Here is a 14,052-nt window from a genome sequence, read left to right on the forward strand (position 1 = left end):
TTTTTTTTTTTTTTTTTTTTTTATTTAAATGGAAATTTCAATTATTTATAAGAATATAACAAAATAAAGAAACGTTTGGAAGGGTTTTTTTTATTTAACTTGAACCATTCCATTGAATTGAATCTTTTTTCTTTTTTTTTTTTTTTTAAATTCTCTATATACCATTCTAATACTACAAACTATACCCCCCCCAAATAAAAAAAAAAACAAAAACAAATATGAGTATGTTTTGTAGACGTGGTTTCCATACTTCACCAATATTCAATAAAACTTTTTCATCCGTTAGTACTAAACTAGCATCGTACAAACCCATTCCTAAACCAACAAAGGAAATTGCAGATATTCCCACCTTTTTAAAAAAAATAGGCCGTGGTTGTCAAGAATTTGAACCCATTTATGAAAATAAATGGGAAAACTTATTTACCTTTAATACAAAAGTTTTGAAAGAAAAGGGTGTTTCTATCCAACAAAGGAAATATATTGCTTCTCAATTGGAAAGATTTAGAAAGTCCCATACCGTTAATGAAATTAAATTGGGTAAGAAATCTTTTTTTGGTAGTGAAAGACATAGAGCCGAAAATATTGCCAAATGGAGAATTGAACAAAGAAATAAAAATAAGTGAATTAATAATAAAAAAGTAGTTTTATCTTTTACCAAAAAAAAAAAAAAAAAAAAAAAAAATCAGCAGTTCATATTTCATGTAAATATACAGAATTATATATAAATCTAATAAAAATAGTTGTTCAATAATCATTCAATTCTGGGTGTTCTTCTAAAAAAGATTCCAAACTATTTCCCAATTCCAACGCCTCTTTATACATTTCTTCTTCAGATCGAGGTACTCTTGGTGAGTCATAATTTTCAACAATACCGTGTTTTTTTCTTCCATTTCTTCCATCGGCGTTTACATAACACTCTCTCCTAGCATTCCATGCATCTAATTTATCGTAAATCTTATCTCCAATATTATTCAATTTATAACGTGGTATAATGTGTGTATGTAAATGTGGTATACTTTGACCCGCTTCAGGGCCATCTTGTATAGCAATGTTTAAAGAATCTGCCTTATAATACCATTTAATAAACCTATGAATTATCTGTAATGTTCTGAAATAATCTGTTGATTCTTTGGGTGATAAGTCGCTTATATTTAAAATATTGGTATTCAAAGGCACTATTAACACGTGGCCAGGAACTAAAGGTTTTAAATTTACCAAAGCGTATGTATATTTACTCTTATAAAAAACTTGTTTGGTAACTAAAAGCTTACTGAAATAGATGTTATTCATAGTTGGTGTGGTTAGAGTCATTAGATATAGCTGTTTTGAAGGTATTGGTGTTACTGTATTACCTTGACAATAGTTTAATTGAAAACTTTTACTCATTTTTAGGTAATAATCAGCGGAAAGAAAAAAATATGTTAGACAAAGTTAAATAAAAGATTGAATACTCTCTTCCAAAAATAAGGCGTGCTTTTTTATTTAAAAAAAATAAAAAATAAAAAAAAATAAGAAATAAAAAATACAAAAATAAGAAATAAGAAATGCAAAAATAAAAAAAAAAAACCCTTTTTCAATACCATAATCGACTCTTAAACAAATATATGTTTAAAAGCTCCCGATTCAATATCTTACAAATTTTCACTTGGATATCTTTCTCTTTGATACTTAGCAAGTATCCAAAGAACTATATATATGTAAAGAATACTTAGCTGCTATTCAAATGCGATTGAAAAAAACAAAAAAAAAAAAAAAAAAAAAAAAAAAAAAAAAAAAGACAATTTAAAACTTTTTAAAAAAAACATCGGATCAGACCAAATAATAAAATTGTCTGCCTGTAAAAATGAATGACAGATACATTTACACTAATATGTTATATACATATGGCCTCCTTGATCCTCTAAAACATTTAACAAATCTTCCACATCATCGCTATTCATGTCCCAGCCCAATTTGCAAGATACATATAAATTTTTCAAACAAGGTATTCTATTCTCCATAATAGCGACTGTTAAATCATCTGGGTGTATTTTAAAAGCCTGTCCCAACGATCCGCTGCACTGTAAGTAGATTGTTTCTAAACATGGAATAATAGTATCTTCATCTTGAAAAAGCCACTTGGAACAATAATCAACCACTATTTGTACTGTTTTCAATCTTGAACCAGTGTATTTAAACATAAAGTCGAGCGAATTTGCCTGTAATGAGGGCATTGGATATTGAAAAATTAACGTTTCCAAATTATCCCCTATTTGCGATAATATTTTATATATAGATAGTTCATTCAATAAGGGGCAATAAGCTAGTTCCAATTTTTGTAAACTTCTCGGGAAATCACAATTCATTATAAAATCATTGGTTACACTGCCACTTAATTTTAAATATTTTACATTTCTAGGCCATATGTTGCCGTTGTTCTGAGACAACAAAATTAAATCACAGTTTATACTACATCTGGGGAAAAACAATTCTTTTAAATGTTCAAACCCAATAATTGCTTGAAATAGTTTATCTAAATCAACAGTTTCCGAAACTAAACTGAGGTCTAACCTTTGTAAATTATGACACGACTTTAAAGATATCAACGGAGCATATCCGAAACTAGTTTGTGGTGCTATAAACTCTGTTAAACTTTTATTACATCGTCTTAATAGTTTTGAAACAAAGGAGTTTCTGCCAGATTGAACAATCGTGGATAAATCTAATTTCAAAACCAACTCGTTTAATTTAATGGATTTATCTCCTAATGCAGGTGTTTTCTTATTAATGTCCATGGTAACCATAAATTTATTGAAATTTTTCGAATTTAAGTACGGAGAACTATACAAAATTGGTAAATACATAATATACCACTCTTTACAGACATAAAGGAATTTAGGATCTAACCCTTTTTCAGAATCCGAAGAATCTTCATTATTTGGTGAATGTTTTGTTGTAGCATATAGTATTATTTTATAATATAGTTCATTGGGAAGAAAAGAGCGTTGAAAATGGATGTTTCTTATGCCATGATTATTTTCCTTGGTATTTTCTTTTGCTTGTTTTTGGTCGATGGTTAAAGTATTTGTATTCAGTTTTTTTTTTTTTTCATTTTGTTCTTATAGCTTTTCCCCTTATAACTCGAAGAAGGTCTATCTTCTGTTCCATCTATATAAGTTTCTTCTTGATCACTGTGATAGTATTTATTTCCTTCATCTTCATATTCATCATCAGAGGTTTGAAATTTTCCATAAGCCGTAGTAACATAACCAATACCTCCTACGTACTTTCTATACGGAGCCTTGGCTTTCTTTGGTCTACTTTTGTTAGCCATCTTCTAGTGTATTATTAAATAAAAAAGGAAAGAAAGAAAAAAAAGGAAAAGAAAAGAAAAGAAAAGAAAAAGTAAAGGTGGTTTGATTTGTCAGTTTCTTTGTTATATGATTGGTACATAATGTGTTGATAAAATTTCATTAATGACTATACAAACCGATAATCAAAAAAAAAAAAAAAAAAAAAAAAAAAAAAGAATTTGATTTTTTTTGTATAAAAAAAAAGGGAATAAATTAATAATGATAATACAACCTTTGTAAAAAAAATCGCACTAAACCATACACCACATTGTTTTAAAGCGAAATAAATAAATAAATGAATAAATCAATATGATAACTTTATCTATCAATTGTTAATAATAAAAAAAGAACTAATGAATTAAAATATTAAAACATATATATTATTATTTTGCTAATGACTACGATAATATTAATACGGGATTTTTTGTTCCATTCATTTCACAGCTTTCCGAAAACCAAGCTTTTGTCTTCTCTCTTAAAAAAAAAAAAAAAAAAAAAAAAAAAAACATTCCTAAATTCTTATAATTACAATATTAAAATCAAAATATAAGATTATTTGAAACTTTTCCCTTCAATACTTTAAAACAAATCTTCGGTATTCTCCAAAATAGAACCCACATTGAAAATACTGAAAATATTAAAATATAATAATTTATCTTGAAATATAACTTGAAAAATCTATAAAGTGGTAAACCTAAAAATGTTTTTTTGGGCTCCAATAACGCAGTTTCATTGCTAACATTCGTAGTAGTTATTGGAGGCAGGTGTGGTCCATTTATTCTTGTAAACACAGGATTTTCTGGTAAAATAAGATCACTCTTTTTATAATCGGTTTTTTCTAAACTTGCATTTTTACCTTTAGTATTTGCATATTTAGTTGGGAAAAAAACTTTGTTGTAACTATCAGCCTTATATTTCCTAACATTCTGACCTAAATTTTTTTTTTCCTTGTTTTTTGTTTCAACATTATAATAAATGATGGGGAACATAAGTTCACTGTACCGCTTCATATAAATAAACATAGTACTTAGAATAAAGATCCTATTAAAAACTAAGCTGCCGAAAAAAGTGTGCTGGAAAATATACGTTTCGGAAGCTAACAACAATAAAAGAATAAAAGGTATTGAATTGAAAATGAGGAAATTAGATAATTTAATGACTTTCATATGATTGCTTACAATTTCTAAGATATGAGCATTTAGAGTATAATCTAAAAATTTATACGTGATCAAAATTGTAAAAACCTCATTCAGTAACATTTCAAAATTTTGCAAATTGGAGGAAATTAAATAGTAATAGGTCAATCTTATGATCGGTAAAAGGCACACGCTTATATAAAACGGGTTATAGTTGAAAAAGGTAAAAGTTTTCTCTAAAATAACATTGCAATACAGCAGAATCTTCATGAAAATATTGCTGCTTGTTGTTTTTTTGGACTTGATGTTTGAAGTTTTTTTAGTATTATTCTTTGCAGTGGTTTCGCGTTTTGTAGAGGTAGTTTCCAATACATTATGAATTAAAGATATCGATTTATCTATTTTTTTGGTCATTTCACTATTTCTATTCAAAGAATTTTTAATTATGTCGTCAATGTATTTTTCATCATTAGAAAAATCTCCTAGAAGCTGTGTGCGTGCATCAATAGCATCTCTCCCTACTTGAAGTTTTTCATTTCCTTCAATAGTCTTTATGAATTTTTTGTTTAAATTTATGTTATTCCTCCCCTGTTTATCGTTTTCATTTTCCTTGTTACTAATAAAGGGTGTGAATATACTTGTGGGTGGTGTAAGGTTGTTATTAACTTTACATCCCCTAGACTCTCCATTAACCTGATAGTTATTTTCATTTTCATCGTTATTCTTCTCCAGATGAGTAAAATATAGACTTCCTAGTGAGATATTTGATGAAGCAGTACTTACACTAGGAAGGAATGATTCTTGGGCTATAGGTGGGGAAAATGGGTTTTTATTGTTATTTTGTTTAGAATAATTTAACTTAGCATTATTGTTATCGTTGTCTGGAAGGTTACTATTAGTTTTGCTAGTGATTTTATGATTATTGGATTTAAAATAAAAACTAGGAGATAAAGAATCAAAATTCAAATCGAAAAAGTCATCAGATTTATAATCATCATCATCATTGTTATTTTTCTGGTCCCTTTTTTTATTTTTAAAAAATGCAGAGCTATGCTCACTCTTTTGTTGTTCATTATTTGTAGGCATGTTATTTCTGTACAGATCTAAAAGATCATCCAAAGATGTATTGCTTTTAGCTTCATACATCACTTAATCAGGAGGAAAAAAAAAAAAAAAAAAAAAAAAGGCAAGTAACTAAATACCTTTAGTAGTAATTTTTTTTTCTTTTTTATTGATCTGTGATTATAAAATAAATAAAGTTTTTGGACTTTCCTTTTCAGTGTATAAGATAAAAGTAATATAGATAATGACAGTTTTTGTGGATAACAAAAACAAAATAATGAGAGTTATGATAGTCTTAATTATTAAAAATGTTTTCCTTTGATATATCAAATCAATTACGCCGCAAACACGAAATATTTTCCCTTTTCGGAGATAAAAAAACGATAGCCGCCAAGTTTATTATTATTATGGCTAAAGTTTTCGTGTGTGTTGTGGAATGTAAAATTAACGCCGTTAACTTTTTAATTTGACTGAGAGAGAAAAAAGAAGAACTTATTGGTAACCCGGACTTAATTATAATTTATTTGTTTTTTTTCTTTCTTTTTCTCTCTCTGTTTTGAACAAGCTGTCTAGTACTGAATTTGTTTGGAAAAAAAATATATAAATCATAATTTATACAACTTTTGTTATTATTATTAAACCAATTTGTTCTCATATACCTTATCGGACTATTAACATACATCTTAGATCATATTACTCATACAATTAGATCAAAGGGAGAATAAAAAGGAAAAAAATGACCCATACTGCCATTGCAGATACTGAGAAAAATGAGAACACTGATGACAGTATCAAACAGTTTTATCATCAGGGGAAATCCATGCCATATTTTTCAATAACTGAATGGCAAAAATTTCAATGTTTAAAAACCTCATGGGTTAAAAACTTTATTATATTGTTGTTTTCAAGTTTTTTAGCTATAGCAAATTACCAAAGATTATTACCGTTAATCTACCTAATTCAATCTTCAAACAGCAGCACCGCTCACTTTGCTGGCAAGGACCAAATTTTAAGACCAGAGGAAAAAATACTTCACCAAATAGGATTAATCAAGGAAGGTGTCTTCCATTTGAATTTTATTCCACCTCTAGGCTTTACCATTTTTTCAATATTGGGCAGAGTAGATCCAAGCGAGTTATCTAGCTTGGCAACATTGGTCAGGTTGAGATGGATAAATTTGATTTTTTCTTCGGCAACCGTATTTGTAATCTCTTTAACTTTGATGCTTGTTCATAATGTTAATGCGATTATTACTATTGGTCTAATTACTTTGTTGACCAAAACTCCAATTTTCATCCAAGAATCCTGCAATATATCTTTAGAAATGTTAGAAATCTTAAGCATTTCACTTGTTCTTTTCAATTTTGGCTGTTATAGGAAATTTGGCAATTCAATGGCTTGGATTTTAACATGCGTTTTTCTTGGCTTCAGCATTTCAATCAAAAATATTGGTTGGATGACATATTTGTTGGTTGGATTTGTATATCTGTATGACTTTTCCGTTTCGTATATGGGTGACATAAAGATTTCCAACAAGTGTTTGTTTGGGTACCATTTGGTTTGTAAGACTGTTACCATCATAGCGATACCGTTATCCATTTTATTGGGCAGTTATTATTATTTATTTACCACAAGTTTTAATGTCTTGAATGTCCCTGATTTCCAATTAATGACTCCACAATTTCAACAAACATTATTGTTGTCTTCTAATGTTATCAATGAGAGGAAAGCCGTTCCGGATTATATTAATTTTTTGGACACTGTATTGATTAGACATGTCAATTCATTAGGTGGCCATTTACATTCTCATAATTTTACATACAGATCGGGTTCCCATGAGCAACAAGTTACCCTATATGATTTTGAAGACGGAAATAATGAGTGGGTGATTGAGCCAGCATCTGACATCTTAAAGAAAAGGGTATACGCTGATGGAGAAATAGTTTCCGTTCGTAGAAATGACAAAGTTTATTTAAGACATAAAATCACTGGCAAATATTTGTATCTTTCACCAGATCATAAACCACCAATCAACGAAAGGGAACATGACTTTGAAGTGAGTTGTAGAGATTGGCCAGCAAACGATACTGACTCTATAGCTAATTTTAGATTTAGCCTAGATTATGACAAAGATGAAAACGATATTGATCCAATTCGTAGTAAATTGAAACCAATTAGAACCAAGTTTCAAATAACTGCCAATGGTGGTAAGATTTGTGATGTCTTATCGCATGATGATCGCTTGCCAAGTTGGGGGTTTTATCAACAGGAGGTTCTGTGTGTTTCCCCGGCTGTTGTTGATAGAACTTTATTTTTCATCGACGATGTTGTTTTACCATATGGCAAGGGAGGTCCAGGATATGAAATGGACCTTTATGAGGTACCCGAACTAAATTGGTTTAGATTTTTAGCGGAATATATCTATAGAAGTTTTAGGAAAGATTATACGTTTCATTTGATAGATCAGGACATTGATGTATCCTTAAAAGAAGATAGTATTCATAAATGGGTCATTCCATGGAAAATCGAGGATAATCATAACAGTCACAATATTGTTTCAGGTCCTATAGTTTATGATGCTCTGATTGCTTTAGTTTTAGGTCTATTGGTTGTTTCACCAATTATTTTATTTATTAGATTTTGGACATGGAAATTACCAAAACAACAGAGTCATGAAAACATTTTTCTTGATAATATAATTATGAAAATGACTATTTATGATTTTTTACAATATGATATTATTTATAGTATAGGCTGGGCTCTTCATTTTATGATTTTCAATTATAGTAAACACCAAGTGTTGAGTATTAAAGAGTATCTACCTGCGTTTATTTTATTAATTCACCAAGCCGGTATTTTATTTCAATACGTTAAAAACTCGAAAGTTTTATTGGGTATCATTGTTTCAATAGGGCTAGTTACTTATTTATTACCTTTGGTTTTGAAATAATATTACATTGTGTTGAGATAATAATAATCAAAGTCATTTTTATCCTTTTTTTTTTTTTTTTTTTTTTTTTTTTTTTTTTGTATATGAGTATATAACTCTTTCTCTGTTTGACATTATTAAATAACTTTTACCATGTTTACTTTAAATATTATTATTGTTAATACATGAAAAGGGCAGACATGAGTTATGATGAAGAATTCATGTCATTAGTGAACCCATTAATTAGTTGGTTGATAAAGCCCAAAAGTTCATCTTTTGTGCTAATCCATTTTAGCTTTTCAGTTTCTAGGTTTACTAATTCCTCACTCAATTTTTCGATTTTAGTTAATTGCTCTTCACTACTAACATCAATCCCGGGCAATGCATCTATAATTTGTAAAATTTGTCTGGTTTTCAAGATCAAATCAGTACTCAACTCATCAATAGAATTTTCAAATTCTTGTTTAGAAGGTAAAGGTGGTAACTGTTGCAGGTTATTTCTATTAACATTATTATTATTATTATTATTTGTTGATGATATGGTATTGGTGTCTTGTTGTGGTCTGAAAGGATCCGTCATTTTGATTTCTGAATCGTTTAAAGGTACAAAATCATGATTTTTATCTACATAGTTTAAAGTCGCTACGAATTGTTCAACCATTTGATCAAAACATATCTGTAATTGAGTCAATCTGTCTGTACGCGGCCCCTCATTAATTTTATTACCTTTTGTCTTTATAGAACCTGTAATTTCTTGCTGCTGTTGCTCCTGGTTATTTCCATGTTTGGAAGTATTATCAGTAACGCTATTAGAATTTTCGTCGGTGGGTTTATTTTCCCCTTTTTTGGGTAAATCTTCCAGTTTTGGTGTGTGATGTTCTTCAACCACATCTAAGTTAATATCGCCATCCTTATCCGTGGTATAATTTATTATTGGTGTCTCATTTCCATTCTCTTTCTTTAGTGATGATGATTCTGTTTCTTCATTTAGCTTATTATCGGTGTTATTATTATTATTATTATTATTTAGACCATTTTTGTTATTAAATTCATTCTTGGATAACAGTATATCGCTCATAATACAAATCTTGTTATTTTATTGTTATTACTAACTATTTTGTAGTAGAAATAAATATAGTCTATGACAATATCAAAAAATATTGAAGCTGACTTTTAGGGTTTTTAATGTTAACCATTTAATTGAATTTACAGGTTAAAAATTTGCGGAAGATGCAAAAAAAAAAAAAAAAAAAAAAAAATAAAAAAAAAAAATTGTTGGGCGTTCGTTCCAATGAAAAATGACGGCATCATGCATATTTATTTAAGCGTTTATTTTCGTGTAAAGCGATCTAATAATAAGATAGGCTAAATATACTTATTACCCGGTTCATTGCATGTGATCACGTTTTATATATTTATATATTTTTTTTTTTTTTCCTTTTTTTTTACCGCATTTTCTCGCCCCTTTCCCTTTTCTTTCTTTCCTTTTTTCCGTAATAACCATTAGAGTTAAGCACTACTTTCAAGAATATTAATGCTTTAAAATCATATATGATCATCACAAAGTATATTTTAATCAAAGAAAACAAAAGCTTAACAGAAAAATAAAGAAATATTGACACGAGAATGATAGAAACATTAAAATTGTTACAAAAATACGATGATTTATTGGATAAACTAAATGATAGTTATAAAGCTGGTGTAAATGATTTATCACGATATAACTTGTGCTGTAATACCAATACAGGTCATCTTAGTAGTAGAGGGTCTACACTTTTTAGCATAGAAGAGAAGTTTCATACAGGCTTGAATTTAAAGCCAGTAATCAATGTATTTTTTAATAATGTCGACGATGATACTAGAAATATCACTACCGAGGGAGCAGTTAATGAAACATTGGATGCTAAGTCAGCATGTACTAGTAGTGGTAGTGCTGAAACAAATAATAAATCAGGAAAACTGGTATATAAAGAAGATGATTGTGGCGGTAAAGATACCAATAAGATTAGAAAAAATCTTGATAATAAAGATGAGTGGGTGGAAATTCAAAAAGACAGTATAGTCTTTGAACAACAGCAAGAACAAGTTAATGAAAATAATACCAATATGATTCATAGACGCGGCAAAAGTAAGCCTAAAGTAAAATCAGCACAAAAAGATGATGAAAAAGATGCTGAAAAGGATGACAATGCTGAAAAGGATGGCGATGACGAAAAGGATGACGATGACGAAAAGAAAAAAGCAAAAAATGAACGTTTGAAGGAAAAGCTAGATATTAGCACAGAAAATGATAACACAAGGAAAAACTACGATAAACAAAGATATTTAGCATATAAAGAGAAGATGGAACGTGATCCAATTCTAATATATCAGATGTCCATATTTAACAGCATTGGTACTAGTACCAACAGTGGCAGTCTAAAGAGCTGTCAATCAAATTTCAGAGAAGTTGTAAAAATTGCTATCGAGTTGGTTAATACTAGGAATGACATATATAGTGAGTTAGATAAAAAAAAATAAGTTTACAACTACATAAAAAATGTAAAAAAAAAAAAAAAAAAAAAAAACAAAGTAAGTAAATCAAATTACATAAATTATTTTTGAAAATCTCGTTTATCTCCGTCTTCATTTATTTATATAATTAAAAATTAGGGCACAATATATTAGCATTAAATACTATTAATATTAACGGAAAATTCGGTTTCTACATCGCTACTATCTTCAGTATCAGGATCATCACCAAGATGCTCTTTATCTCCAACTTTTGTATTGTGACTATTGTGATTAGAAGCGTTGGAGGAAACATTATCGTTTTTACTCGGATCAGAGTTAGCATTTGATTTTTCAGTGAAAATAGTTGAAACCTCATAATTTTTAAAAAAATCACTATTTAAAGAGTCATCGGCTGATATTGTAGCGCTGTCTGATGTTAGATCCGCCTCAGATTTTTCCAGTTGTCTAGCCAATAACATTGCATGATATGGACATTTAGATATATCGCCATTTGCAGGAATAGGATGCGGAGCGCTATTAGAGCTAACGTATTTTTGGACGCTACTGCTAGTATCCGTGAGTTTAGTTGTTTGCGGCGTTTTCAAACCATGGGATTTATTGCTAATGCTACTTTTGTTGCTGGAAATACCAGAATCTGGTATTTCATATGGCTTCTTGGTACCATTATAGTTTATTGGTGGTGTAGTATTGTACCTAATTGGTGAACTACCGCTGCTAGAATTGCTAGTACTACGAGTATCACTGAAACCATTCTGCTTTTCACGTTCCTGTTCATTTTCTGATTGTTGTTTTAGATGAAAATTTTCTAAACTAGATAACTTGTGAATACAATTAGAAAGTCTATCTTTCATAGCGTCATTATTGTTGGTATTCGGACAAGATTTTTTAGTTCTGGTATTGCGAGGAGGAGTTTTATTTTGGATTTTAATTTTAGTAGGAAAAACAGTATTTTTATTATTTATCACAATATTACCATGACGATTAATCATATAGGTGTTGCTAGAAGCAACAGAGTCGTTATCTAAATTGGTAAATTCGGAGGAAAGTGAAAGCTGATCATCATCGAAATCGTAGTTATCGTCAAAAAATTTATAATTTTTATGATTAGGACCAACACTGGTATCAAAAGTAGACGACAAATAAGTACTCTTGCCAATGGAAGATGTAGCGTCAGTGCTACTAGTGGCGGTAATGGGGCGAAATTTTGTTGTAGAATCCTTATTATTGTTGCTGGAAGTTGTATGGTCACTGTGTTCCAGGTGAGAAACATGATTAAATTCATATGGTTGGGATATAGGCTGTTTTTTTGGACGCGCATTACTATTTCTATTATTAATACTATTAATATGAGGAATATTTTTGTTGTTATTATTATCTGTTTTTTTGCCTGAAATAGTATTGGTGACCTTTTTTTTTAAATATGATTTAGTACCTTTAACTTTAGTATGACACACATAGATACCATTTAGAAATGGGCAATTGGTGGGTCCCATTTCACTCAAAGAAATGTGTCTTTTTTTCCCACCAGCATTAACAGCGTCTATGAGTGATTGGTTTTCTAATAATGATTTATTTAAGATTTCCTGATAATCTTTTTTTGCTGCTAATAATTTAGTGGCAGTTACATTACCGTGGTTGTATGGGCACGTAGAAGTGGTCATATTAGTAAGGGTTCTACTTAGAGAAGTATGTGTTTCATTTTCTTTGTATTTAGTACAGGTTTTATTTGATGATTTAGGAATGTCATTTTTTTTAAATTGCTTTGTTTCAGAAAGAGTAATAGTATTGGGTTTGATATATGCTTTATCTTTAAGATTCAAAGAATCTAGTTGATTATTAATGTAAGCTAAATCAATATCTTCATCTTCATCTTCATCAATCCAAATAGAATTCATGGGAACAGGAGAAATTATGGTATTTGTAGTAGCTAATGGACTACGTTTACCATCAGAGCCAGGAAAAGGGGTATAGGCAACATTATTTGACATTACTTTTATTTATTTATTTAGTTATTTTTTTTTTTTTTTTTTTTTTTTTTTTTTTTTTTTTTGATACGGATTTCCTTTTGTGGAGTATCTGCGGCTGAGGTGAAGATAGAGAAAGGAAGTTTTTATAGGTCTAACTTATAGATGGTAGTAATATTAATGATTTAATTATTATTGCTGGTAGTGGTAGCAGTATTATTAATAATATTATCATTTAAAAGTATAAGATATACAAAAAAGAAAGAAAGAAAAAAAAGAGAATAACGTTAATTCTATTTTATCTTTTTTTTCTTACTCTTATATATATATGAGTATGTATTTGTTGTTATTTTAAGAATGCTTGTTTTTTTTTTTTTCTTTCTTTCTTTCTTTTATTTTTCCAATTTGAATAAGTATAGAATTATTTACATATAAATGTTTTTGATGAGTTGTTAACTTCATATAGCAAGTGAAACAAGTTGAACGATAATTAAGTGTTTTATTTTATATTTTTTTATATTTTTTTTCCCTTTTTGGATGTAAAATTCAATAATACAGAAGCATAGAAGCATTCTCACCTCTAAGTAGCAATTAAATAAAACAGGTAATTAAGAAATATTAATAATAAAATTACTTGAAACTTTTACTTTATTTAATTAGTTATTTCTTTCTGTAAATGTGTTATTCATATATTTGTTTCTTAGCTGTTAAACGTATACGTGGAGGGCTGGACTGGACTGGACTGGATTGGATTGGACCGGACCGGACTGAGGGGGACTCGACTGTGGAGGGGAATGTGCGGGATATTATTTTAAATATAACACCACAATGTGATTTTAGTTCATTTCTTTAATTGTTCTAAATTTGTACTTTAAAAATATGAAATTATATCTACACAAAAGCATGCACACGAGTACAAATTATAGTTGTCAGGGGGCGAAGGGACAAAATATAAGACCAACTATTTTAATATTTTATTTCTGAATAGAATAAAATAAAATAAAACAATAAAATAATCTACTGAGAGAATAATCCACTGGGAGAATAATCCACTGATAAAATAATCCACTGATAAAATAATCCACTGATAAAATAATCCACTGATAAAAATAAAC

At 29.1% G+C, this 14,052-nt stretch overlaps 8 protein-coding genes across 8 annotated transcripts; 3 read left to right on the plus strand and 5 right to left on the minus strand.

Moving 5' to 3' along the window:
* Positions 1-218: 218 nt before the first annotated feature.
* FYV4 (mitochondrial 37S ribosomal protein mS41) lies at positions 219-623 on the plus strand (the record flags this gene model as incomplete). The annotated part of the gene is made up of 1 exon (XM_046079391.1): positions 219-623. The coding sequence occupies one exon, from the start codon at positions 219-221 to the stop codon at positions 621-623; it is 405 nt and encodes a 134-aa protein (XP_045933137.1).
* Positions 624-744: 121 nt separating this feature from the next.
* Positions 745-1,386, minus strand: HNT2 (bis(5'-adenosyl)-triphosphatase; the record flags this gene model as incomplete). The annotated part of the gene is made up of 1 exon (XM_046079390.1): positions 745-1,386. The coding sequence occupies one exon, from the start codon at positions 1,384-1,386 to the stop codon at positions 745-747; it is 642 nt and encodes a 213-aa protein (XP_045933138.1).
* A 479-nt stretch (positions 1,387-1,865) lies between these two features.
* Positions 1,866-3,313, minus strand: PFU1 (Pfu1p; the record flags this gene model as incomplete). Its single annotated transcript, XM_046079389.1, has 2 exons — positions 1,866-2,908; positions 3,121-3,313. The coding sequence occupies 2 exons, from the start codon at positions 3,311-3,313 to the stop codon at positions 1,866-1,868; spliced, it is 1,236 nt and encodes a 411-aa protein (XP_045933139.1).
* A 558-nt stretch (positions 3,314-3,871) lies between these two features.
* SCDLUD_004638 (uncharacterized protein) lies at positions 3,872-5,614 on the minus strand (the record flags this gene model as incomplete). The annotated part of the gene is made up of 1 exon (XM_046076770.1): positions 3,872-5,614. The coding sequence occupies one exon, from the start codon at positions 5,612-5,614 to the stop codon at positions 3,872-3,874; it is 1,743 nt and encodes a 580-aa protein (XP_045933140.1).
* Positions 5,615-6,266: 652 nt separating this feature from the next.
* Positions 6,267-8,480, plus strand: PMT7 (putative dolichyl-phosphate-mannose--protein mannosyltransferase; the record flags this gene model as incomplete). Its single annotated transcript, XM_046079388.1, has 1 exon — positions 6,267-8,480. One exon carries the CDS (start codon positions 6,267-6,269, stop codon positions 8,478-8,480), a length of 2,214 nt encoding a protein of 737 aa, XP_045933141.1.
* Positions 8,481-8,664: 184 nt separating this feature from the next.
* Positions 8,665-9,537, minus strand: SRB7 (Srb7p; the record flags this gene model as incomplete). The annotated part of the gene is made up of 1 exon (XM_046079387.1): positions 8,665-9,537. The coding sequence occupies one exon, from the start codon at positions 9,535-9,537 to the stop codon at positions 8,665-8,667; it is 873 nt and encodes a 290-aa protein (XP_045933142.1).
* A 548-nt stretch (positions 9,538-10,085) lies between these two features.
* SCDLUD_004641 (uncharacterized protein) lies at positions 10,086-10,979 on the plus strand (the record flags this gene model as incomplete). Its single annotated transcript, XM_046079386.1, has 1 exon — positions 10,086-10,979. One exon carries the CDS (start codon positions 10,086-10,088, stop codon positions 10,977-10,979), a length of 894 nt encoding a protein of 297 aa, XP_045933143.1.
* Positions 10,980-11,128: 149 nt separating this feature from the next.
* On the minus strand, positions 11,129-12,961 carry GIC2 (Gic2p; the record flags this gene model as incomplete). The annotated part of the gene is made up of 1 exon (XM_046076769.1): positions 11,129-12,961. One exon carries the CDS (start codon positions 12,959-12,961, stop codon positions 11,129-11,131), a length of 1,833 nt encoding a protein of 610 aa, XP_045933144.1.
* Between the last annotated feature and the right edge of the window lie 1,091 nt (positions 12,962-14,052).

This window comes from Saccharomycodes ludwigii, chromosome VI, assembly GCF_020623625.1.
Source record: "Saccharomycodes ludwigii strain NBRC 1722 chromosome VI, whole genome shotgun sequence".
Taxonomy (NCBI): Eukaryota; Fungi; Ascomycota; class Saccharomycetes; order Saccharomycodales; family Saccharomycodaceae; genus Saccharomycodes; species Saccharomycodes ludwigii.